This window comes from Epithele typhae, assembly GCF_022376455.1.
Source record: "Epithele typhae strain CBS 203.58 chromosome Unknown BXZ73scaffold_4, whole genome shotgun sequence".
Classification (NCBI taxonomy): Eukaryota; Fungi; Basidiomycota; class Agaricomycetes; order Polyporales; family Epitheliaceae; genus Epithele; species Epithele typhae.
This window is the reverse complement of record NW_025954195.1, coordinates 1,283,387-1,308,915: the sequence shown is the minus strand read 5'-3', so window position 1 is coordinate 1,308,915 and position 25,529 is coordinate 1,283,387. Positions and strand designations below refer to the sequence as shown.

The 25,529-nt window shown below is 54.7% G+C and overlaps 6 protein-coding genes across 6 annotated transcripts; 4 read left to right on the top strand and 2 right to left on the bottom strand.

Annotated features, from left to right (window-relative positions):
• Window positions 1–997: 997 nt before the first annotated feature.
• On the bottom strand, window positions 998–2,312 carry BXZ73DRAFT_97481 (uncharacterized protein; the record flags this gene model as incomplete). The annotated part of the gene is made up of 5 exons (XM_048027384.1): window positions 998–1,033; window positions 1,090–1,697; window positions 1,751–2,001; window positions 2,059–2,143; window positions 2,195–2,312. The coding sequence occupies 5 exons, from the start codon at window positions 2,310–2,312 to the stop codon at window positions 998–1,000; spliced, it is 1,098 nt and encodes a 365-aa protein (XP_047882265.1).
• A 1,391-nt stretch (window positions 2,313–3,703) lies between these two features.
• Window positions 3,704–15,230, top strand: BXZ73DRAFT_40190 (atypical/PIKK/TRRAP protein kinase; the record flags this gene model as incomplete). The annotated part of the gene is made up of 19 exons (XM_048018527.1): window positions 3,704–3,779; window positions 3,835–4,673; window positions 4,724–4,851; window positions 4,908–5,308; window positions 5,357–6,567; window positions 6,615–7,702; window positions 7,755–9,783; window positions 9,830–12,802; window positions 12,852–12,968; window positions 13,020–13,280; window positions 13,344–13,445; window positions 13,497–13,697; window positions 13,752–13,954; window positions 14,007–14,244; window positions 14,294–14,380; window positions 14,431–14,617; window positions 14,664–14,815; window positions 14,869–15,048; window positions 15,099–15,230. The coding sequence occupies 19 exons, from the start codon at window positions 3,704–3,706 to the stop codon at window positions 15,228–15,230; spliced, it is 10,605 nt and encodes a 3,534-aa protein (XP_047882264.1).
• A 129-nt stretch (window positions 15,231–15,359) lies between these two features.
• BXZ73DRAFT_97479 (uncharacterized protein) lies at window positions 15,360–17,340 on the bottom strand (the record flags this gene model as incomplete). The annotated part of the gene is made up of 10 exons (XM_048027383.1): window positions 15,360–15,425; window positions 15,480–15,565; window positions 15,863–15,973; window positions 16,022–16,325; window positions 16,375–16,449; window positions 16,497–16,764; window positions 16,820–16,910; window positions 16,962–16,987; window positions 17,046–17,095; window positions 17,149–17,340. 10 exons carry the CDS (start codon window positions 17,338–17,340, stop codon window positions 15,360–15,362), a joined length of 1,269 nt encoding a protein of 422 aa, XP_047882263.1.
• A 279-nt stretch (window positions 17,341–17,619) lies between these two features.
• Window positions 17,620–19,175, top strand: BXZ73DRAFT_40736 (aspartic peptidase A1; the record flags this gene model as incomplete). The annotated part of the gene is made up of 7 exons (XM_048018636.1): window positions 17,620–17,902; window positions 17,957–18,012; window positions 18,063–18,085; window positions 18,136–18,381; window positions 18,434–18,732; window positions 18,787–19,044; window positions 19,099–19,175. The coding sequence occupies 7 exons, from the start codon at window positions 17,620–17,622 to the stop codon at window positions 19,173–19,175; spliced, it is 1,242 nt and encodes a 413-aa protein (XP_047882262.1).
• A 253-nt stretch (window positions 19,176–19,428) lies between these two features.
• BXZ73DRAFT_40617 (WD40 repeat-like protein) lies at window positions 19,429–21,564 on the top strand (the record flags this gene model as incomplete). Its single annotated transcript, XM_048018612.1, has 9 exons — window positions 19,429–19,568; window positions 19,622–19,687; window positions 19,743–19,871; window positions 19,941–20,130; window positions 20,184–20,342; window positions 20,396–20,588; window positions 20,641–21,081; window positions 21,132–21,319; window positions 21,370–21,564. The coding sequence occupies 9 exons, from the start codon at window positions 19,429–19,431 to the stop codon at window positions 21,562–21,564; spliced, it is 1,701 nt and encodes a 566-aa protein (XP_047882261.1).
• Window positions 21,565–24,145: 2,581 nt separating this feature from the next.
• Window positions 24,146–25,451, top strand: BXZ73DRAFT_87761 (Pkinase-domain-containing protein; the record flags this gene model as incomplete). The annotated part of the gene is made up of 6 exons (XM_048024708.1): window positions 24,146–24,178; window positions 24,229–24,472; window positions 24,526–24,874; window positions 24,932–25,126; window positions 25,186–25,320; window positions 25,373–25,451. 6 exons carry the CDS (start codon window positions 24,146–24,148, stop codon window positions 25,449–25,451), a joined length of 1,035 nt encoding a protein of 344 aa, XP_047882260.1.
• Window positions 25,452–25,529: the final 78 nt, after the last annotated feature.

Genomic DNA, 25,529 nt, shown 5'->3' with positions numbered 1-25,529 from the left:
GAGAGACGGATGGAAGACGGGAAACGATGTGGTGGCCAAGCGGCGGGCGACTGAGATAAAAGCAAGCGCCAGCAGCCACTCCCGTTGACATCACCGCACTGGTTTCCCCGCGCAGCTCCGATCGCACGCAGCCGCAGTCAGTGCACAGACCATGTTCATTTGTGTAGTACAACACTCTTGATATGTAGAGTCCATGAAACTATCCAACAGGAGTTACATTTGACTACTCCTCTCAGCCATTGCGGGAAAGGTACAAATGTATGCCTCAATTATATCTGATCGCATCTGCCGCAACGATCCATTCAAATTCTCTCACTGACGCAGGGGCCGCAAGGTCTGAGGCGTCAAGTCAATGGGCGGCAGCTCTGGGCAGCTACCGCTGCGCCTGCGCTCCCTGCGCTTGTCTCCCTGAGGTGACGTTGTGTCAGGCCATCCTGAGCGCAGGTTGGGAGTCGAGGACGAGCTTGGCATTGGAGGAGATCTTGGCCCAAGAGGCTTGCCAGAGCGTGGTCCCCGTGCGGATGTAGGAGGAGCCGGAGAGACGGGTAGGGGCAAGTTGGGGGGCACGACTCGTTGTGGTGGAGAACGGATTGTTGACGGTGCAGAGGAGTCAGGGGATGAAGTCCAAGCGGAGGGTGGTGGTGGTGGGGATGGAGGGGGCTGGGGGGAACGCGGAGAGCGGGGAGGAGGAAAACGGGGCGTGTGAGGAGTGCTAGGAACTGCGAGGAGCTGCGTGGAGGGCGGTCTGGCTGGAGAGTGGTGAGGAGGAAGGTCTTGCATCGACGCTCTTGGGCGCAGAGAGTGTGGACGGCTGATCACCGCTCGCTTCGCAGCCAAAGATGTTCGGCTGTCTCTGGTGGCTGGAGGTTCTTCACGTCCACCAAATGTTCGGGCAGACGCGGCGGAGGCGCGAGGAGCGCTGCGAAAAGAGAGTTTGAAAGACCCGTCCTTGGGCGAGAATATCTTGCGCCTAGTGCTGGACTGCCGCGAAGCTCCGTTAGAGATCGTCCGCGAGCGACTGCTTGTAGACCGGCTGTGGGGCGAAGTCATCATGGACATGGATGACTCGCGAACGGAAGACCGGGATACGGGGGTGTATCTATCGTCGACGCTTCTCGCACCAATGTAATCAGACGGCGTCGGATCCTCAGGCGACCAGGGCTTCGCCTCTGTCTTGGCGCTCGTACTTGCAGAGCGTGCCACTGGAGTCCTGCGCAGGATATCGGAACCAATGAGGCTCGTCTTCTTCATGTTAGACCGCCGCGAATGCATAGCAGGTTCTACGTCTTCGATGACCACTTGAATATGGGGGCGTACGCGTCTCGACTGTGGTCCGATGATCGGCCCAGTGTGAATGTGCCGCTCCCATCGTTCAGCGTACTGCGCTTGGAAAGGCAGAATCTGTCGATCTTGATGTTCGGCGAACACTGCTGCGTCGCCGATGCGAGGAGGTGCACTTGACGGCACAAGAGGGAGAGACGGAGGAGGATGAGGGATTGTAATCGGTCCAGTGTAAGGGAGATAATCGTCTTCAACGTCGTCCTCGTCCTCTACAGCCGCTGTGGAAGCCATGAGCTGAGGGTGTGGTCCAACCGCCAGGGATATAGCAGAAGGTGCAGTAGGAAGGGTAGTGATTGGCAGCGGAATCACGAATGCAGACTCGGCAAGTTCGTTCTTGACACCGAAGTTGAACACGCCTGAATGGCCACGCAGTGAGCCAAGTTATAACCCGAGAACCACACCCACGTACCGAGAGCAATCAAAGCCCCGACACTGAATGGCAGAAAGCTCGCCAGCTGATTCGTTTGGAACGCATTGGGTGCTATCGTCATGACATCAAGGAGTACAAGACTGGACGCTCGCCCAAAGTGACGATTGACCGCCGTTTTGAGTATACGACCAAGTCCAGCGCCAGACTCGTGCCACGCAACGAACCGGGCACCGATGTACAATTCCATGATGATGAAACCGATTGATGAAAGGAGTGCAGTGGGCAGGGATCTAAAGAAAGAGGATTGCTCAGTTTCTGGACTGCAACGTAAGCTCAAGTACACTCACTGGTTCTGAAAGCAGAGAAAAGCTTCCAGAGTGCGCACGGGAATGATCAAGCCCGTATTGGTTGCCGTGAACGCCAAAATCGATGCTAGCAACAGTCAACACATGGTCGTAGGTTTACAGGGCTGGCGGCACTCACATAAACCGACGAGGAGGACTCCGCAAAGCACGTAGAACTCCACATTTCCAGCGCTCCGTTGGTGCAACTCTAGAACCAAGATAACCAGACCTATGAGACGTGTGGCTTGAGCGGCCATGCTGCCCAATGCTACAGTGAAAGCTTCGAAACAACATGGTTCGTTAATCTGTACACTTAAGGATTCTGACGATACGTACCGCAAGCAGCATCCCCTTGCCCTTCATATGCCAGAAGGGAGGTGAATTGGGCAAAACCGGCCAACGCGAAGCTTAGGTTAAGGGTGAATGCGAGCGCCGCTTCGTTTGAAATGCGATGGATAATGGACAGCCTCCTTTCGCTACGTATACGTCGGGCTCTTTTTTCTGGCTCTGGGGACGCCTGGGCTTCAATGTCGGGGGAGGAAGGTGATTTCCGGACAAAGGTCCAACAGATGAGGCCTAGTTGGTGGACAAAGTGAGAGCTGCAAGCATACGAGAAGCCACTCCAGAACACAGTGCCCAGGAAGAAGGACGCGATGATGCGACTTGACGCGACAGAACGTGAATTTGGGCTTAAAAACGAGGCGGGATTTACTTACTAGTCCGGATGTTGAAGGGTCTCCTCCACGAATGAACTCCCAGCGTCCTGAAGGAATGGCCCTGTGTCGTCTGACATCCGTCGTTCCGAGTGCGCCAAGGTTCTCTTGAAGCAGCATGAACGGTCCAGCCGAGGAAAGGGGTGGAACAGCCCAGCTGTACACGGGAGAGACCAGCTCGACAAGGAATGGACTGAGAAGGGAAGAAGCCTGGCGAGTCGGGGACGACGTCAAGGGGAAGGACCCATGGGCGGGCACCCGGGAGCACTGGGTGCTAGTGCCTGGAGGGTCGGCTGTGGTTTCACATCACGGTCATTGGTGATGAAACAGCAGTTTTGATCGAGTCTTCAGGTAATCCCGACAGAAAAGTGATACTCCACCAGAGCAGCAGGTCGACAAGTGCGACTCCGGGTGCCGGTTGGACTCAACTGCAATACTACTTACGGGTGTGCGCACTCTGACAGGACCGTCGATCGGGAGCCAAGCCCAGAGCTGGAGCGCCGAGCCGCCGCCGAGTATGCCGACGAAGCCAACAGACGGGTCGCAGTTGGTGGTGGACAGGACAGACCGACTGGAAGCTTCTCTCCGCACGCGCGACGTGACCCTGGCGGAAGGTGCTACTCGAGCTGAGCCCGTCGGTGTTCGACGTCGGTCAACATTAATTAACTTGGAGTCCGAAAGCTGCGCATGCACAGGCGCTTGATCATGCACATGGGCGTGATGGCGCGTGTCTGTCACAAGCGTGATTCCAATCACGTGGTATGCGCGAGGAACGCTCACTCGCGCTCGCTCTTGTGGCTTTCCACCACTCCCCGCGTCTCGCGGGCCCTTCAGCCACACCTCCCCGCCACCCGTGCATTCTCCCCCGCCTTCGCTGCCGGATTTCCTCTCTTCTGTAACCAGCTACCTTCTGCTCTCTATGCCATTGGTTCACAATGGATAATCCTCCTCCGTCCCACCTAATCAATGAGCTCGAGTCGCGCGCCGCTCGCGTTCTTGATCCAAGTCTTGGTATGTTCTCGCGTACTAGGCAAAGTGCACTGCGCATTACGACTTGTTTCACCAGACCTCAAGTCAAAATATGCCGTCGCCTGCGAGTTGCGCGAGATGATAGACACGGTCAGCAGGGACTCCGACCTGAGAGCCTTGCCGCACATGATTCCTGTCCTCGTCGAGAACCTCCGCAATGGCGAGCCCTCTTTCCAGAAGGACAGTCTTGAGTTCCAATTCCGCCGAAGCGTCCTCGAGATACTACACCGCATCCCCTTCCTAGAGGCCCTCCGAGTCCATTCTGTCAAGATCCTCTCTGGCATGCTGCATCTCCTCCGCCACGACAACGAGGAAATGGGCACCACTGCTTGCAAGATTCTCAATGACGTGCTGCGTTCAAGCAGGGTGTTCCACGAGGAGATCTTCAATGACTTCATGGCGATATTCCAACAACTCTTGGAAAACCTCAAGGTTGTACTCGTCGAAGTCTTCTCAGACGAATCCCCAGAGCTCGAGTCAACGACTTGCCTCCAGGCCATCAGGAGCTTCAAGGTCCTCTCCGAGGTGAATTTGCTCTTGATAACCTTCTTGCAACTCAACCGCCCTGCCGTCGTTCCCCATATCCCCGCCCTCCTTCCTCGTCTCCTCGAATACAGCGAGCTGCAACCACCCGCCCAGCAGAAAGCACGGGAAGACTTCGAAGCAATGGGCGGTGTATGGGCCGGTCTCGCGCCTTCCATCAAGAACCAGCAATTGTATACGGACTACATTGTATCCCAACTCAAGGTCATTTCGTCCTCGCTGTATCTGCTCAGAGTGTTATCCGAACCACAAGAATCGGACGGAGAGAAGCTTGCTCTTTCTCTGCTTAGGTTATTCCAGGATTGTCCGGCAATGGCGACCTCGGCACGCAAGGTGTGTTTTGTCGAATGCTCTTAAACGTCGAACTAATCCAGCCGCTTTAGGAGCTTATCCCCTTGTTGAGACACCTCACGACGACCGTTTACAAGCGCGCTCTCCTTCCACACATCGACAAGCTGTTGGATGAACGAGTCCTGCTCGGAACATCTGTCGGAAGCCAGGAGATCTTTCGGTATGTTCGCGCACCTTCATTTCAAGCATGATCTCACCTCAAGGAACTTCGCTCAGTGCTACTCTGTTCAGTGCTGTGGCAGATTTACTACACCATCTCCGCGCAGAACTCACCCCCGCCAATCTTTCCAAGGTTTTCGCGGTTTACGTGCGACACTTACACAACCCATTCTTGTCCACCCATACACACCTTCTCTCCGCCAAGCTCATCTTTAACTTGGTGGAAGTTGAAGTGAACAAGGATTCTCATCAGAACGCAGCTCAAGTTCTCAATGCGCTTCTGGAAGCCGGTGTAGACAAGGTCGATTCTCTCGTGTCTGTCCAAGTGGAGAAGATTGCTCGCGGTACGAAGGACAAAGATGTGGAAAATGACTTCAACGACTTTGCCATCATTGAGAAGTCGAGGCCGCTTCTCGGCCCTTGTTACGCTACGGAAAAAACTGAGGACAACATGGGAGGTGAGTGTTGATGTCACTCACAGCGAAAATCCCTCACTCTCCCTTCAGAGTACCGCAATCTCCTACGCACCCTCTTCCACGGATTCCAGACGTTGGTGTTGTCGTTGAAGAAGTGCGACGCCCCGGTTCCGGACGGGGCACTTATAGCGCGGATGTTCGATGGCGCTATTAGAGCAATGGCCTTCTTCGACGGGGAAATGAGGGAGGCTCAGGACGCATTGGATCGCATTGGACACGCCTTATCCGAGATCGACCTTCACGTTTTCCAAGAAGTCTGGACGCAGAAGATTGGCTTCTATTTCACTTCGGCTGAGAAGAGGCCAGTTCTAATGCACCTTCCCTCAATCCTCTTTGGTAGGGAGGCCACTTCGCCCACGCTGGTCGCTATAGTCTTGAGGTACCTCATCGACCGTCTTCCGGAACTCGGGCAATACGATGACCAGGCTGCGGCGGTCGCAATACGGATGTTCAAGATGACATTCCAGGCCGTTACCGGCTTCCCCAACCTGAACGAGTCTATCCTTGCAGCTCATCTTGGCAAATTGATCATGGACTGCTTCCCGCTCGCTGCAAAGGCCGCCAAGCCCACGAATTACTTTCACCTTCTTCGAGGACTCTTCCGTGCCATTGGCGGAGGTGGAGGCAGGTTTGAGCTCCTCTACAAGGAGGTCTTACCCCTTCTTCCCGAGATGCTAGAGTGCCTCACTCGCCAGCTTCACACTTCCGACGGACAGAGTCGCGACATGATCGTCGAGTTGTCCCTCACTGTGCCGTTACGCCTCACGCACCTCCTCCCCTATCTTTCGCATCTCATGCAACCCCTCGTAATGGCACTCAAGGGCACTCCAGAGCTGATTAATCAAGGCCTACGCACTCTGGAGCTCTGCATCGACAACCTAACGTCCGACTTCCTCGACCCGACGCTGAACGGAGTGCTTCGAGAGTTAATGGAGGCGCTGCACGACCTCCTCAAGCCGTTGCCAGCCAATCACCACCAAGCCCACATCACTATTCGTATCTTGGGGAAGCTCGGAGGCCGCAACCGCAAGCTGTTAGAGAAGGAGCCGTCTTTCAAGTTCACTCAGCACATTGAGCAGGTCAAGGCACGGTTCTCCTTTGGGCCTCAAGTTGGCAGTATCGAGTTAAACCCGGCGGCCACCGTCGCAGCGGAGACATTCCGTAATATCAAGTCCAGCCCCTCGCAGCACCTCCACGCCTACAACTACTTGGAACAGTGTTTGAGTCTCATGCTCCATGAGGTACGATTTGTGGTTGGTGTAGAACGCACAATCTAACCATCCTATAGGGAGTGAAAGGGCGCGAGCGCGAAGATCTATTCATGCTTTGTCTAGAAAGTCTCTATGACGCCCTTCATCTTCCCGAGCTCCAGGAGAAGGCCGAGAAGAACCTCATGGAGGTCTCCCGCTTCTTGTTTTCGTCGGAGGTTCGGCGTTGTGCGGTCAAGGACGTATCTACTCGTCGCTACCCAAGCCCAGTATTCTCTTGCTACTTGGACGCCCTGCAACATGGTCTCGCCAGAGACAAGCCGGAAGAGGCCAAGCGCGTGCTCGACCTGGTGGCAATCTCTATACGCGAACTAGTGGCGATGGCGACTACTACAGAAGCCTCTGTCAATGATGTGGTCACTACTCTGCACCAAGTTGCAAGTCGGTTCCTCTCGCTGTGTCTGGAAGAAGCCTGGGTCAAGAGGAGTGCCGGATGCGGTGGGATTAAGGTCATGACGGATATTACCGATCTCGGCGTCCGATGGGTCAACGAGCGTGAGGTGGACCTCGTCCGCATGCTGCTTCATGTTCTCAAAGACATGCCTCACGACATGCCCCATGATGCCGACTCGGTGATCGACGTCCTCCATCGCGTTCTGAGAGTCAGCACAGAAGATTCCCGCGCAAACGACATCGAGCAGATCAGGGACAACAAGACTATGCATGTCGTGGGTCTCTTCTTTGCCGAACTTTCTAGCTCCAATCCCATCGTACGCAAGGCTGCTCAAGGCTGCATATCTCTCCTCGGAGAACTCAGCGGAAAGTCCATTGTCGACCTCCTCATGCCCCACCGCGACCGGATGCTCGCTACCATCTACACGAAACCTCTGCGCGCTCTTCCTTTCCCCCTTCAAATTGGCATGATAGAAGGCATCCGCTATTGTATCTGTCTACAACCGCCTCTTCCCGAACTCAACGATGAACTCCTCCGATTGCTCCACGAGACCCTCGCTCTGGCCGATGCCGACGACCAGGCTCTGGTGAGCCGCGGTACGCCCCGCCAAGGTTCCGCGGAGATCACGAAGCTACGCGTGGCTTGCATAAAGCTCCTCACCGCATCCATGCCGATGACGGACTTCTTCTCAAAGCAGTCCCAGACCCGTCAGAGGTTTGTCTTTTCGTGATTGACAGTGCGTTCACATCACTCACCTTGCTTATAGAGTAACCGGGGTCTACTTCAAGTCTTTGTACTCGCCTATCCCCGAAGTCAAGGACGTCGCGCACGAAGGACTACGAATGGTACTGACCCATCAATCGAGACTTCCCAAGGAGTTGCTACAGACGGGTCTTCGACCCATCCTGATGAATCTCGCCGATCCGAAGCGTCTATCCATCCCTGGACTCGAAGGTCTCGCGCGACTGTTGGAGTTGCTCACCAATTACTTCAAGGTTGAGATAGGTCACAAGCTCCTCGACCACTTCCGCATTGTCGCAGACCCGCAGATGCTCCAAGCGTCCTCAAGACTTCCGCTCATGGAGAACGACGGCATCAAGAAGCTGGTGTGCCTGGCGAACATCTTCCACCTGCTGCCCTCGGCCGCCAACATCTTCCTCGAGAATCTGGTCAATGCCATCGTCCAGACCGAATCCGCGCTCCATTTTTCGGGAGAAAGCCCGTTCTCTGCGCCGCTCGCAAAGTATCTGGATCGGTACCCCTCCGACGCGATGGATTATTTCATGCGCCACCTCCACTTCCCCATGCAGATCCGAACGCTTCGAGCCATCCTCCGAGCCAACCTCGCGCCGAACCTGCTTCGAGAGCTGAACGGCAAGTCAGGCGCCCTCGTCAACAAGTGCCTCGAAAGCGGCGACCCAACCCTCACCATGCCCGGACTCCTTCTCTGCTCTGACCTGGCAGAGCTCATCCCAAGTTGGGTCTTGGAACACAAGCATGCGGTTGACGCCGTCGTTGCTCTGTGGAGGGTTGATCTTACTGAAACAACGTCACACATTCCCTCTGCTGAGTCACTCCAGAAGTACACTCTGATGCTCTCCATCTTCAAGCAGGCGCTGGAGCAGTCCCCGCGGGTTGATGTCGTCTTCGAGCTGGTGAACGTGTTCATCCGCAGGCAGCCTTTGGACGTCGTCAGCGTCATCCAATTCCTCTATCGCCACGTCGCCCTGAGCAAGAGTTTGACCTTCCGTCGCAACGTTCTTGTCCGTTTCCTGATCTTATTCGAGGATACGTCCTACACAACCGCCCAAAAGTCGCTGTTCCTCCAGTACATCGTCACCCCCACCCTCCTTATACATGCGACGCATTCCGCCGACAAATCTGGCATCCTTGACAACGACATGGTCTTGCGAATGCACCGACTCATCTTCCAGCCAATGTCCTCTGCAGAGAGTATGACCGCCGCATTCCCGGATGCCGACGACACGTTCAAGATTGAGTTGTTGCGTCTCGCCACAGTCATGGTTCAGCACTATCATGACTATCTGCAGGAAGTGAAGAAGGATATTATCAAGTGCGCCTGGGTGTTCATCTCAAGTGAAGACTCCCTCGTCAAGTGCACCGCCTACGTCCTCGCAGCCCGCTTTTTCGACGTAATCGAGGGGCCTTCGAAGTTCGTGCTGTCCCTCTGGGGTGGGCTACTGAAACTACCCAACGCCGAAGGCAAGCTGCTTGTACGCCAAGCACTGGACATTCTCGCTCCCATCCTCGCGCGCCCCCACATGCAGATCGCCGAAGCAGGCCACCCACAGTGGGCGAGGACAACTCGACGACTACTGGCAGAAGACGGTGTAAACTCCAACCAGACCAGTCTAGTCTACTACCTTATCGTCGCCCAACCAGCACTCTTCTATTCCGTTCGTGCCCTCTTCGTTCCGCACATCGTCAACCACCTCCCCAAGCTCGGACTCGTTCAATCCACCAACATCGAGTCTAAGCTGCTATCTATTGAGATCATTCAAGTCGTCTTCGACTGGGAGCAAAAGGGTCTTCCCGCGCCGCCAAATGGAGCTCCCGCGCCTACCACCACCACCACCGACGGATGGACCACCCCTCTGAGTCTGCGCGAAAGCATGGTTAGCTACCTGATCCGTCTTGCTACAACACCGCAAGACCCGCAGTCGAGAGCCGTGGTTGTGAACCGGGCGCTCGCGCTTCTCAAGACCGTCATTGCGCCCGGTGGCTGGACCGACGTCAACATGAAGCTCAACTTCTTTTCTCGTGCGCTAGAGCAGGTAAGTTACGGTTGTATCAGAACGATCCTATCTGATCCCGGTTAAGAGCGACCTTGCGGACGACCCTCAAAGGGCTCAGGCTCTCAGCAATGCCAAAGTGCTGCAGGTAATCTCTGCTGAACGTGACGACGCCTGGTTCCAAGCCAACGCTCCCATCCTTACAAAGCTCGTCAAGAAGGGCATGTTCTACGAGGATCTGGCCCTGCAAGAATGCCTTCATCCGGTCGTGGACCGCTTGTTGCGCCTCTTCCCGCTGCCGAAAGAGGAGGATCAACAGCCGCAAGGCGAAGTCTCCGAATTTCACGCAGCCGTGTACAACGCCATCAGCGACAGCCTGCGGAGTTCTGAGAGCTTGCGGTCTGTCCAGCTTAGAGGGTGCCTCATGGTGCTCAAGACCATCGTTCAAGTCGCCCCGGAGCGTATTGAGCCTTTCTGCTCGAATCTCATGAAGCTGTTGAGCAAGCTGGCCAAGGACCACATCCAATCCTCAACGCCTACTGGGAGCGTCTTCGAGGGCCTCGTGCGACTCCTCATCGCTATCCTCGAGGTCTGCCACATCGCCGTCGCTCATCTCGGCGATCAGCGCAAGTGGCTCCTCAGCACGTTGGTCGTCCTCGTTGACAAGTCCAAGAGCACACCGCTCTGCCGCTATCTCCTGGAGATTGCAAAAGACTGGGCCGTGAACAAGCGTGACGCCTACCCGACAATGAAAGAGAAGGCTAGTCTGCTGCAGAAGATGGTGGTGTTCGAGAACCGCGGCGACCGTGGCGAGGTGTTATTCAATAACTACCTCGAGCTCATCTACGACATCTACACCGACCCCACGCTCCGTCGCAGCGATCTTACCACACGCCTCGAGCAGTCGTTTTTGCTGGGATGTCGGGCTGCGGACTCAGCGATTCGCGAACGCTTCATCGACCTCCTAGACAACAACACGCCGCGCTCCCTCTATAGTCGCCTGCTGTTCATTTGCGGGAGTCAAAGCTGGGAGCCATTGTCGGACCAGAACTGGATATTCCTCGCTTTGCACCTTCTCCTCGGGTCCATCGAGGGCGACGTGAACATCTCCCCTGATCGCAGAGGCACCTTTGACACTTCATGGCCGCAACCTCCTTTCACCCTCGCCCGCGCCGTCGCGCTCATCAAGCCCATGCAGCGGTTGCTCTACACGGACCGCCAAGCTGCCCATGACGCGTGGGTATCCGTTTTTCCTGCAGCGTGGGCTTGTCTATCTCGTAGGGAACAGTCCGAAGTAGGCAACCACATGATCAACCTCCTCAGCAAGGAGTATCACTCGCGACAAGCCGACATGCGCCCCAACGTCATTATGAGCCTGCTTGCTGGCATCCACGCCTGTTCGCCGCCTATGGCTCTCCCCCCTCACCTCGTCAAGTACCTCGCGAAGACCTACGGTGCATGGTATATAGGCACGGAGATCCTGGAACTGTCCCTCAACCAGGTTCGAGAAGACGAGCTCGTCCTTCGCGACACGATCTATGATGCCCTCGCAGAGCTGTACGCCGAGCTTGCCGAAGAGGATGTCTTCTACGGTCTCTGGCGCCGTCGGTCGCTCTATCCGGACACCAATGCCGGTATCTCGTATGAGCAGTCGGGCATGTGGGATCAAGCCTCCATCATGTACGAGTCAGCGCAAACACGCGCTCGAGCAGGCATTCTCCCGTTCTCTGAAGCCGAGTTCTGTCTATGGGAAGACCACTGGATCCTCGCCGCCGAGAAGCTGCAGCAATGGGACTTCCTCTTTGAGCTGGGCAAGTCGGAGAACAACGTCGACCTGCAACTCGAAAGCGCGTGGCGCGTCAAGGATTGGCACGAGCAGCGTACCGACATGGAAAACTACGTCTCTCAGCTCAAAGACGTTGCAACCCCAAGACGTCGCGTGTATGAGGCATTCCTCTGCCTGCTGAAGAACCCCGGTCTCTTTGATAAGAACGTGGAGTTCCAGAACATCATCGACAACGCAATGCAGCTGTCACTCCGCAGATGGGTCACCCTACCTTCTCAGCTCTCCGCCGCGCATGTCCCATTACTCCAACACTTCCAACAATTCGTCGAGTTGCAAGAGTCTTCGAGCATATTTCTGTCGCTGTCTCAGACCAATGCGCAGAACTTGGAGAAGAAGTCTTCCGATCTCAAGCTCATCCTCCAGGCATGGCGTGAGCGCTTGCCCAACACCCACGACGACATCACCATCTGGAGCGACCTGGTTGCATGGAGGCAGAATGTCTTCAATTGCATTAACAAGACCTATATTCCACTCATCACTCCTGCCAACCAGGGTAGCGCGGCGACTGGGAGCACGAACACCTTCGGCTACCGAGGATTCCACGAGACGGCCTGGATCATCAACAGGTTCGCTCACGTTGCCCGCAAGCACGAGCTTCTCGACGTCTGCTTCACTTTTCTGAACCGCATCTACACTCTGCCGAATATCGAGATATCCGAAGCGTTCCTGAAGCTTCGGGAGCAGGCCCGTTGTCACTACCAGAAGCCGGGGGATTTGCAAGCTGGTCTCGAGGTCATCAACAACACCAACCTGATGTACTTCTCCAACGGGCAGAAGGCCGAGTTCTTCACGCTCAAGGGGATGTTCTTCGCGAAGCTCAACCGGAACGACGAAGCTAACGGTGCATTCGGACATGCCGTCCAGATGGACATGTTCCAGGCGAAAGCTTGGGCAGCCTGGGGCAAATTCAACGACAAGATGTTCAAAGATTCTCCAAGCGAGATGAATCACGCGTCGAACGCCGTGAGCTGTTACCTTCAAGCCGCTGGCCAGTACAAGAACAGGAAGAGCCGACCCCTCCTCACCCGAGTTCTATGGCTTCTCAGCATTGACGATAGCTCACTCACCATCTCGCAAGCTTTCGACAAGTACAAGGGTGACGCTGCGTTCTGGTACTGGATCACGGTCATTCCGCAGCTTTGCCTCTCTGTATCGCAAAGAGAGGCGAAGCAAGCCCGCTACATCCTGCTCAATCTCGCCAAGCTGTACCCTCAGGTATGTCGTCGTGTTTAGTGGCAGTTGCCACAAATAAACATTTTTGTAGGCACTTTTCTTCCCTCTTCGGACCACGAAGGAAGACATGAACCTACTTCGGCGTCAGGCACAAGCACAAGCTGCTGCGGCCGCACGCGCGAACTCCGCGGAAGGTGAAAATCTCCCCGTTTTGTGATAACGGTGAATGTTGACAATGGTTATAGGGGCGAAGCTAGAGGATGGAAGCGTCCCCACGCAGTCATCTCCGAGCAAGGATCCTAACGCCGCACAGCTGCCACGACCTGAACTTCTTGTACCCTCTCTGACTCGCCAATCCTGGGAAGTCATCGACGAGATTGTTCAGATCCTGAAGACGGCTTTCCCTCTCCTCATCCTGACGTTGGAGACGGTCATTGAGCAGATCGCCCAGCGGTTCAAAGCATCTCCAGAGGAAGAGATCTACCGCCTAACCTGCATGCTCTTGCAGGATGCAATGCAGGTATGTTGGATGACCACGCAATATGCGCGCGGTGTATGCCTCTCTGATACGAGCTCGATGCAGCAATACATGGTGCGCATGGCCGCCGACGATGATGGTGCAATCAGCCCTCAAACCGTGAACACGTTGACTCGCCTCGCCGTCAGTCTGTCAGGGAATGCTCGAGTAAGTCGCCCGATGATGTTTGGGTTCGTAGTGTACTCATCCTACGGGTAGAAGGAGTACGAAGAAGACTTCATCAAGAGCAAGCCCTCGCTCAGCGAGTACATCCGGAAGTTGCAGCAATGGCGTGACAAGTACGAACGTTTGCTCGATGTCCGCCCGAGGGCGCAATCACTGGACAACCTCAGTCACTATCTTATCGAATTCCAGTACACCAAATTCGATGAGGTCGAAGTCCCTGGCCAGTACACTGAGGTGTGTGCTCTGATCGGTCTTCCATTGTGAAGTACGGTAGTAATTCGTGAGCAGGACAAGGACAACAATCAGAGCTTTGTCCGGATCCGCCGATTCGGCCCACAATATGAGAACTGTCGTTCTCACGGGTACTGCTGGCGACGTCTGCTAATCAGGGGCCATGACGGGTCGACTACATCATTCGCCGTCCAACTTCCCTCCGGTAGGCATTGTAGAAGAGAAGACAGGACATCGCAAGTCTTCCGTACTCTCAACGGGTACTATCATCTCCGCGTTACAGGTGTCATTTGTCTGACTATCACCTTCCAGCACTCTCAATCGCAAGAAGGAGAGTCGAAAGCGGAACTTGCATTTCCATCTACCCGCAGCCATCGCGTGTGCTCCAAACCTTCGCCTCTATCAGAATGACGCGTCTTATGTTGCGCTCGGGGACATCTACGATCAGCATTGCGAGGATATCGGCATTGCGAGGGAGGAACCAGTAATCATGATTGGGGAGAAGGTCAAGGTTGTCGTGCGAGACTTCAAGCAACGGACTGGTCGAACGGTACGCCGCCTGCATATGTGTGATGATTTGGAGCTCATCTATGGTATAGCCAAACAAGGGTGAATTCTACTCTCTGAAGAAGGAGCTCATGGACGATGTTATGGCTAAGGCCGTTCCCGAGGATGTTCTCACCAAGGTATGCGACATGAAATTGTCATCGAAGGCATTTGCTCACTAGGCCGCCAGTATATCATTCGCACCATGAAAACCCCAAGCGACCTCTGGCGTATACGGAAGGAGTTTGCCCTGCAGCTGGCCGCCACTAGTTTCATGACATACTTCGCATGCATGGGGAGCCGACTACCTTCGCGATTTCATTGGTCCAAAGCGACAGGTCAGATTGCTATGAGCGAAATTATGCCTGGTCGGTGCAGTTCCGGTCCCGTCTATCACGCACATCATATTGATATCGTTTACAGGTACTATCCCCTCCTCCCCTTTGTTCACTTCATCGGACGCGGTACCCTTCCGTTTTACGCCAAACTTCCAGCACTTCTTGGGACCAGTCTTGACCGAAGGCATATTTGCTTCTGGTATCATGGCAATCGCTCGTTGTTTGATCGAGCCCGAGGTAAGTAGTTCAGGACTGAATCAACGAACGGCTTGCTAACACGTGATTGGTAGTGCGAGCTCGAACAGCAACTGTGTTTGTTCGCGCGTGACGAAGTCATGACCTGGCTGCACAATCATCATCGGGGCAGGGTGCCGCCCGTCGATGGGAATTTCAGACTCAACGTCACGGCCAACATCGAGGCCATGATCAAGCGTACAGAGTCCATGTCGTGCAAGCTTGAACGCGAACAGGTATGCAGTCTAACCCCCCTCTTCTCGCTCGGGACTGACGGCAGAGGAAGGCACTGGTGCAGCAACCCTCACAAAACATCAACACCACTCCTGTCTTCCAGACCGTCGCCAACCTGATATCGCATTCCACCAATCCTATGAACCTGGTGAAGCAGGGAGAGGTTTACGTACCTTGGTTCTGAAAATTTGCACCCATACTGTTGTTGTCGCTGATGTTGTAGGAAGTGTACTTGTATCATCACGCTCGGTAGATTGTATCATCACATAATATATAGCTCCTATTGTCCAAGATCATACAGCCTCGGCCCTCCTTACATACGGTGGAAGCCTTCCGTCTGTCGGAACGCGTTGATATCCCTCTCACTGGAGACCATCATCTATGAATAGGAAATGGGTAAGGTGCTGCAGGGGGTCGTCATATAACAACATACCTCTTCCGCCATGTTGTATATCTCGGAACCTGGTCTGTTGTACATCATCGCGTTTGCAAACATGAGGAAGATGTCGCGCTGGAACTCTAGTGAATTTGAGATTACACCATCTTTGAAACGAGCTTTTATCGTCTTCAAGTCCATTGGCCGTTTGACTATGTCATGATAGTCTGGAGCTTCCGACTTCTTAATCGGATTATGGAAGATATTCCCGTATCGATGCTGCGATATTTGCGAGTGAAGCATCCCAATCATGTTCTGGAAACGCTTTGACACCACGGGAGGTTCGCTGGTGCCCGTTCCTCCACGTGTGTTCCGCCTAAACCTTGTCGCGCCCGGAGGCTGTGTATCTGTGGCGGAGGGCGTCATCGAGGCAGACCGACCTTCGTCCCCGTCGATGGACTCGTCGTCGGCAGACTTCGATTCTTCGCGCAGCCGCTTCTTATCCCGTGCGTCAAGCATAGTGGTATCTTCGTCCAAAGCTTTCCGCTTGCCTAGTTCATGGTTTAATGACGCTGTCGCGATGGGTCGAAGAAACATACCTTCTGCGCGACCTTGACGGCCTTCAGAGTCTTCGTCGACCTCGTCTGGGGTGTGTGGTGATTCCTCTGGTGAGACTGCGTCGGCCTGAGGAGAGGCCGCAGGCAAGGGTTCGGGTCGCATGTCATCGTCGTCACCCTCGCCTTTGATCGTCTCGTCGTCGACTTGCATGTCATCGGCGGCGGGCGCTGGAGATGTCGCTTTGGGTGTCGGGGTGGTTTCTTCGCGCTCCAGTGCTTCCGGGGGGCGGTCGGACCCGAAGTCGTCGATGAGTTCGTTGACGGCATCGTTGTCGGAGCGTTCCTCCTGAACATAGCATGAGCACGAGGTGAGAATTATGGTAGTACATACTAACTTTCTCCTCATGTTCAGTGACTATAAGAGCTTCGGGTTCTTTTGTCAGCACGACGGGCGCAATCGCACTCTGGTCCTGAATATGGGTGAGTCTCGGTCGGGACCAACTCGGACAATACCCACCGCATCTAGTTGCTCGATGGCGTTTCCTTCCTCGCTGTTCAAAGAATCTTGTCCCCTTTCTACTTCTTCGGCCTCCTCCTCGATACTCTTCCCTGCATCATCAACTGCCTGACTGGGTGGCTCGCTGTCCGGCTCTACGACAGCAGCGGCCGTTGCGTCTTGAACAAGGGCATCTCCAGATACAGATTCTTTGACGACGCCCATAGACGCAAGGATCTTTCTATCCCATGCCCCGCTACGGATTTCGTCTATTTCAGAGGCTATCTTCCTGTCGACGAGATGTGAGAATGTGTGCAAAAATACGCCACAAACGGGCTACAGACTTGAACTCGGCCTCCTCGTCAGCAATCAGAGAGCGTAATTCCGTGACACGGGCGACATAGAAGCGCTGCGCCAATCGCAGGTGCCGTTGAGCTACGCAGTGAGTTCGCACCTAGCATTAAGTAGCGTATAATGAACACTCACACTTCGGGGCGACATCCTCTTCAGACCTTCATAGTAGCACCTCTAAGTTTGCTCGTAGGCATGATACTACCATCATAGACTCACCATTCGAGTCCAGCTTCGTCCATTAGATTATGGTGAAGCACTGAGCATGACTGCCCGGCACAATGAGATGTTGCCAGCGTGGATAGAGAAGTGTCTTACTGACTTGTGGCGTAAATGTCCCTTTCGGTTGAGACACAAGAGGATGCTGGGACAGCAGCTTCGAGACTTCTTGCCACGCGTTTGCACCAAACTCGTGGACTGCTTGGGCGAAGATGAGGCGTTCGACGTTGTTGAGTGCCGATGCCTGGAGCTCTGGGGTGGCCACGGCCTTCCTCGAGCGGGCTCCAGAGGACATGATGGCACGGAAAAGGCGGACGGTGCTTAAGCGGACGTGGCGGGTACCATTAATGTGGGGATAAAGACAAAGACGAGGAGTAGCAATCGCTTTCGCTGCGTCGCGCGACGAGACGCGTCTGGTCCACTGGGGACGAGCGTGACACGTCATCATGGGATCACGTCACCTGGGCGTAACTGGGGCTCCATTCACGTCACCGTAACACGTTGTGGTGACAGGGTGTGCCAGGAGACGGTTACAACCCCAACTGAGCTGCGCTTGCGTCTGCCCCAAACCACCATGTTGCTCTCCAGACTTGCCCCCCTAGTCCTTCTCCCCTTCACCGCGGCCGCTGGCGTTCACAAGCTCAAGCTCCAGAAGGTCGCTCCTGCAGCGAGCAACCCCGAGCTCGAGAGTGCCTACCTCGCCGAGAAGTACGGTGGTTTCGCCCAGACCCCGCTCGTGGGCTCTGGCACTGGTCGCAACGTTCGTGTCTCGCGTCCTTCGATCAAAGACGGCGAACAGCTCTACTGGACTCAGGATGAGTTCAGCGTCGAGGGCGGTCACAATGTTCCTTTGAGCAGTGAGTTCGTCCACATCCGTGCTGGGTCCCCGTGTTCATCATGGTTGCTGCCAGACTTCATGAACGCCCAGTACTTCGCCGAGATCTCTCTGGGAACTCCTCCCCAGACTGTAAGGATTCCTCCCTATTCACGTCGCGCATTTTCTGATGACGTCCACAGTTCAAGGTCATTCTCGACACCGGGTTGGTTGCGCACGTTTTTGGGATGTCATTTTGTTGCTAACTATCCGCAGGTCCAGCAATCTTTGGGTCCCTAGTGTGAAGTGCACCTCTATCGCTTGTTTCCTACACACCAAGTTCGATTCGGGCGCGTCTTCGACTTACAAGGCGAACGGGTCCGAGTTCAGCATTCAGTACGGCTCGGGTTCTATGGAAGGCTTCGTCTCGCAGGACACCATGAGGATTGGTGACATCACCATCCCCAAGACTGATTTCGCGGAGGCTACCAAAGAGCCCGGACTCGCCTTCGCTTTTGGAAAGTTCGTGTACTTTCATTTGAGGTGTCTGCTGCGTGCTGACTGCGTTATGTAGGTTCGACGGTATCCTGGGTCTGGCCTACGACACTATCTCAGTCAACCACATCGTCCCTCCTTTCTATCAGATGATGCACCAGAAGCTTATCGACAAACACGTATTTTCGTTCCGTCTCGGCTCGTCAGAGGCGGACGGTGGTGAAGCCATCTTTGGTGGTATCGACGACAGTGCGTACACTGGCAAGATTGACTACGTCCCGGTTCGCAGGAAGGCGTACTGGGAAGTCGAGCTCGAGAAGGTTTCTCTCGGTGATGACGAGCTTGAGCTTGAGAACACTGGTGCTGCCATCGACACTGGTTTGTGTTGTTCAAAGACACAATGTTGTTATCCCACTGATTGGTCCATTCCAGGTACCTCTCTCATCGCTCTCCCTACCGACATGGCGGAGATGCTGAACACTCAGATCGGTGCCAAGAAGGGGTGGAATGGCCAGTACACCGTTGACTGTGCCAATGTTCCTGGACTTCCGGACTTGACTATGTACTTCGGCGGCAAGCCGTACGTGCTCAAGGGTACCGACTACATTTTGGAGGTCCAGGGCACTTGCATGTCCTCATTCACTGGCATCGACATCAACATGCCTGGCGGTGGTTCCCTGTGGATTGTCGGTATGTACTACCCGCCCTTTCCGCTCGTTTCATGCCATCTTGACACTGGTTCAGGTGACGTTTTCCTTCGCAAGTACTACACCGTCTACGACGCGGATCGCGATGCCGTTGGGTTCGCTCTCGCGAAGTAAACTCGGCCAGCACATGGACATACATGCTGCATCCCTGGCTCCACGCTCTTCGCATCCTTTCCTCTGATACCTGCATGTACACTACGTTGACTCTGGAACGACTGTTTTGAGATGATAATGATTACCGTGAGAATCGGATGATGTCATGCACAAACCTGTGGCGCCAAACACGGTTGAGACCTCTTCCGAGGGTGCTCTCTTGATGCTCTGTACTCTCTGGGCTTGACTGCAATCCGGTGCTGGAATCCCCAACATGCAACCTACTCAGGTCATTCAGAACAGGCCATATGTCGCCTCTCTTCAACGTAAGGAGACACTTCTTTCGACATGCTTCCGGCAGGGACAACTGGACAGAGTAAACGTGCTCGGAGACGACAAAAGCGGTCACACAGGGTAGGTGCTCATTGCTTGTACAGTGTCTGAATCATGAAACCCTTTGTTGCCAGGTGTGTGAATGCTCTTTCGTGGGGCAAAGGAGGGGAAGTCTTGGTCAGCAGCGGGGATGACACACAGTGGGTGATCATAATCGGTCCTAGTGTTCCTTACTTTGACGAGGGTGTCCACGAGCATCCGACTATGGCGTCTTAGCGAAAACAACTTGGAGCAGGAATATCCTTTCACATGCGATGCTGTCATCCACACAGGGCATCGAGCGAACGTGTTCAATGCTCAAATGCTTCCTCACTGTTCTCGCATGTACGTTGCTAACTTGCCTTGCATCCGCCAGGCCCCTCGAGCCCACCCTGGTCTCATGATCTATCATAGAGTCACGGTCGCTGGTGACCGTCAAGTACGCGTGTTCGACCACGAAAAGGCCGGTGGGTACCCTCTTCACACCGGAGAGATGGAGTACGGTACGCGAGAGGCGGCTATAAGAATCATCAAGTGCCACAAGGGACGCGTAAAGAGGATCATCACAGAGGACAGTCCGGACCTCTTCCTCACTGTGGCTGAGGTATGTAGACACTCAGCGAAATTCAGCAATTAGCGGGATGGAACTGTGCACAGGACGGAACCGTTCGTCAACATGACCTCCGCGTCAGCCACTCGTGCAGAGGAGATTTGGCATGTTCTGCGCCTCTCGTCCAACTCAGTCACGAGCTGTCATCAATATCTCTCTCTCCAATGACACCGTATCAGTTCGTCGTCGCTGGTGCATCACCCTATGTGAGTGAGACCCTCCTCCTCCCCAGTTTCCTGACCGAAGTTGTTACCAATAGGGCTATCTGTTTGATCGTCGGCACTCTGGAAGATTGCTCCAAGCCGAGTGGGGTCAATCCCCAGCAAGCGACGAGCTGACGACTTGTGTGCGAAGGTTTGGAAGGAACACCCGAGGTCCGCACGAGAGAAAAGGACACGAGCATATCACAGGGACCCGTATGGCATCAACCAATGGATTCGAGGTGTTGCTCTGTGAGTGGAAGCAATCCATCTTAGTCTATGATTTGGTCTCACAACTCTCCAGCTTATAGCGCAGATGCCATATACCTGTACTCAACCTTGGATGATCCGCCGCCCACCAGTATGGCGCCACTGGATTCGTCTGTCCTGCGTCCCAACCGGAAGCGCGACTCTCGGCGAACATCGGACGGAGCCTCCAATACTTCCGACGTCGGGATATCACAATCACGTCGCGATGCGATGATGGAGGAAGACATCGAGCGAATACTGGCCGACAGTGGTAACCACTCGAGCCGTGCGGAGAATGAGTGCCTGCCTCTACTCGAGGACTCAATGGAGGAAGATGATCCAGATGTCCGTCCAGAAAATGAAGAAGATGATGATAACGACGACGACGAAGATGGTGAGGAAGAGGCGGAAGGGGACAAGCGATACAGCGGCGTAGACACTCTGCTTCCTCGGTCGCGGTTCTCGGGTGTTTGCAATGTCGAGACCGTCAAGGACGGTGAGTGCATTCTCTTTCACGTTACCCCTCAGCTCATGTACAACTTCTAGTAAACTTCCTCGGCCCTCGAGACGAGTATATTGTCTCGGGGTCCGATGATGGCAATTGGTTCATGTGGGAGAAGTCCACCGGAAGACTCCACGACATTCTAGAAGGAGACGGTAGTGTTGTGAATGTCATCGAAGGCCATCCTTACCTGCCCCTAGTGGCGGTTAGTGGCATAGACCACACGATTAAGGTCTGTGGGAAGTTGCTCGCGTGTACAGGGTTTACTCACCGCCTCGTAAGTTGTTTGCCACAACCCCCGAGCCCAGCAAATTCTCCAGGATGGAGCGAGCTGACGCGATCGTGAAACGCAACACTGACGCCGCCGCCCCTCGAAGGAGTGATTTGGCGAATCTGCTGTTGTACTATCGGCTCACACGACGGTTGGGTCGTGAGGGTGAAGGCGAAGAAGGAGATCCTGAATGTAATTTTCAATGAAATCGGGGGAAATACTCAACTCGTGCTCGATCAACTCCATTTCTTCGCGGCGTCGAAGTGGGATTGTCCTTGTACTTATCGTACCCATTGCAAACATGCCATATGTGCATGTGTGCCTTCAGGCGCGTCGAAGATCATACGGTCGTTGTACACGTTGCGTATGCAGTAACCAGTTGCGCCACCGATGGATATTGCCGCACGTGCAAGCCTGCGGAGTTTGCAGTAAACCGCCATCCCATCCATGCATCTGGAGTTCGACTGTGGCTGTATAGCCTTCTCTTGGATTCTAAGGGGCGAGTTTACTCCCTAGTGGCCCGGTTTATGATGGTCTGGCCGAGATTGAGATTGAAGACAAAGTTCCGCATCCTGGGCAGTGTCGCGTCCTCGCTTTCTCTTCTTCCGCGACCACGGTCCGCGGAGTCTCGATCTCCTCCGCCCCCTCCGACTTCTATTGGCACTCGCAGTAACTGGATATCGGCGGCGGATAGCTACCACCGCAACGTCTATTGAAGTGCCGCTGTTCCTTGTAAGTAACCTTACGTGAATCGACTCTGTAGCTGATACTAACCGTTCGGACAACTGCTTCACCGACTTCTAATGCTCCAGCCAAGGACCAGCGCAACGCCTGTCTTCCTCCTGAGTGAATTTGTCTGAAGCAATCAGGCTGTATGGTTTCAATAGTGCTCGTGGAGCATTTTGACTCGACAGTGCCATCCGCCACAAATCCGAGCGTGCGCCGTTCAACATCGAAAGTCACCAGACCCTTACCCCCAATCATCAAACGACCGCAACGCAAGTCATTGTCCCAGACATCAAACTAGAGGAAGACATTCAAGTGCGTTCGTCCTGTATTCGCATTGCCGAGGACCCCAACCAGGTTTGGCATCAGGAGTCTCTGTCACCTGAAGCCGCTCACGCTCTGTCCCACACCAACAAGACTGCCATCTTCTTCGCTCCCTACCACCATCTCGCTGCTCATCGAACCCCTTCATGCGGCACGACGATCACCATCCCCGCGGCCGGCATAGCGTTAACGATGGATGGCGAATGTCCGACAACTACCTCGACCGTCGAGAGGCAGAACAGCGACGAGGAGACCCACGCGACAGCCGTGACGCGGAAGGCTGGCCCAGACATGGCCAACATGATGTGCGAGTGTATTCTCTTTCCTTCCTGCCCATGCATATCGTGTGCCGCTCCCCCCTCGACATTCACTCAACCTTCTTGTGACAGGATGCTCTCGGTTGGACGCCCGGCTCTCGTCATGATGAACATCCCGGCGCTTTCTCTCGAAATTCTCGGTTTGACAAACCCGACTGGCAAGAGGATCGAAGAGAAGGAGTGGGTCGGGATACGAGGGAGTGGCAGAGAGACAACGGGTGGGAGTCGAGAAAGCAGTCTGTTGCTGCTCAGCACGAGCCTCCATCGAAGGACTGGTCACGGAGCGAGCCTTCTCATCGGAGAATCGTTCTTGGGAGCCGTCTGCGTCGTGGCAACCTGTCCGACGTGACGGCGGCCCCGCTGCACCTTCAAATCAACGAAACCAGAATGGGGGCAAGGCAAAGTCGAACAAGAAGAGCAACAAGAAGAATGGGAACCACAAGCAACAGCAGAAACGTAACTGGCGCGATGACGATAGTCAATTGAACAAGTCAGTGCCTTGTGCTGGCGTCGCGTTCACGACGCTCAACACCTCCCCTGCTCATTTTCCAGCTGGACCCGTCGAGAGCCCTCGTCGTCTAAGAAAGGCGGTCCTCCCTCCAACAAACGGCGGCATCGTCACTCTACGTCCCCAGGGCGTTCGCGTTCTCCGGCTGGTTCCTATCGTTCTCAACGTTCTTGGCGAAGTCGCTCAAGGTCGCTCGACACCCCTAAGCGACGACGGAGGGATGTCAGTCCCCCTCGTGGCGGTCGAAGCCCTGGCTACTCAGATACACCACGGGGACGCGGTCGTCGGGACCAGCGATATTCTCGTTCGCCTTCTTCTTCGCCTCGGAGTGGGAGTAGGAGTGAGCGAGGCAGGCGCAGGAACCCGTCTGCTTCCAGCTACAGTCGAAGCCGGAGTCCAACTCAAAGTCCTCGAGATCGACCCAAAGCTATCCACAGACTTCCTCAGGCGACGAACGTCAAAGATGTCTCGATGCCAAAGTTTCGCAATGGGCAGAATCGCAAAGGCAAGAACAAGCATCATAATGGCAAGCTAACAGAGGTGAGTCGCTTCCAGTATCATCGACACTCGTCGATTGAACAAACATGCAGCTCTTCCCGTCGAACACACTTCCGGAGCGTCCTGACGCATCTATGCTCCCGCCAAGGGTCTCTTCTCCCCACCGAGGCAACCGGTCTCCTCCCCCCACTCACCGATCCCCTGAACTGCGGAAGTCGGTTCTACCTCCAACGTCTGGTTCGACCAGCAAAAAGGGCTTCAAACCCATAGGTCAAGGCAACAATTCTCTTAAACGATTCTTTCCAGGTGACGAAGACGACGAGCATCCTCATTCTGTATCCCAGCGAGAGCCTAGTCTCCGTGCAGACTCTCCTGAGCTGCAAGCTACACACCTCAACGAGGATACACCATCCTATGGGTGGTCACGAGCTCGCAGCCGCAGCCGCAGTCCGCAGGAGTATCGCACACAGCGACCTCCGTTTAGACGACGACGCAAGGCCACACTGCCGGAGCCCCCTAAAGAGAACCTATACGTCGTGCTTGGCCATGTCGGCACCGGGACCTTCGGTAAGGTGTTCAAGGCCAGTCACACCATTTCTGGGAGGATGGTCGCCCTCAAGCAGATCAAGATGGAAGGAGAGAAAGAAGGTTTCCCCGTCACTGCCATGCGAGAAGTCAAGTTGCTTCAATCACTTCGGCATGACAATGTTGTCCGCTTGTACGAAATGATGGTATCTCATGGTAAGCATATTTCGTAGACCTCTGTGACGTCCCCTTGTTGAAAATGTTCATAGGCACCGTATACATGGTCATCGAGTACATGGATCATGACCTGAGTGGCGTGCTCCAGCAGAAGGAGTTTGAGTTCACAGACGCACATCTTAAGTCGTTCTGTCGGCAGATGCTCTCTGGACTTGCATATCTGCACCACAAAGGGGTCATCCATCGAGACATCAAGGGTTCGAACATCCTAGTCAACAGTCGTGGGGAACTGAAGCTCGCGGACTTCGGTCTGGCCCGAGTGTACCAGAAGCGGCGCAAGAGTGACTACACCAACCGCGTGATCACTCAATGGTACCGACCACCGGAACTGCTGCTTGGTGCAACTGTCTATGGCCCGGAAGTGGACATGTGGAGTGCGGGGTGAGTCTCAAAGTTCGCGCTTCAATCATTCATCACAGCTCAACTTCTACGGCGCAGGTGCATCATGCTTGAACTGTTCACGAAGCATCCCGTCTTCCAGGGCGTAGATGAGCTTCAGCAGATCTACGTGATCTATAAGTGGATGGGTACTCCGACGCTTGAAGCTTGGCCAGGCCTTACAAGTCTCCCTTGGTACGAACTCTTCAAGCCCACGGAACCTATTCCCAATCGCTTCCGAGAGGGGTTCAAGAAGTATGCCACCTCTTGACTTACATCTGTCCCTGCTCATAATCATAACGTTTCCTATCTAGGTGGCTCTCTCCTGCAGGACTCGATCTGGCGGAGCAGTTGTTGAGTTGGAACCCCGAGACCCGTATCACGGCCGCGCAGGCCCTGGAAGCGCCATACTTCAACCAGGAATCGCCGCCTGCTGTCACACCTGTCGGGTAAGTATCTTTAGCTCTGAATTTCTCGCAAATCATTGAAGCTGCTCTCCAGAATGTCCGCATTGGAGGGAGAATGGCACGAGATGGAGAGCAAGCGGGAGCGTGACAAGAGGCGTCGGGTCGAAGATTGAAGACACATTCTTGTGATATGGTTGTAACATCACGCAGTCGCCATACATCATTCGGCACGGACCTCTTGTACCCGCAGT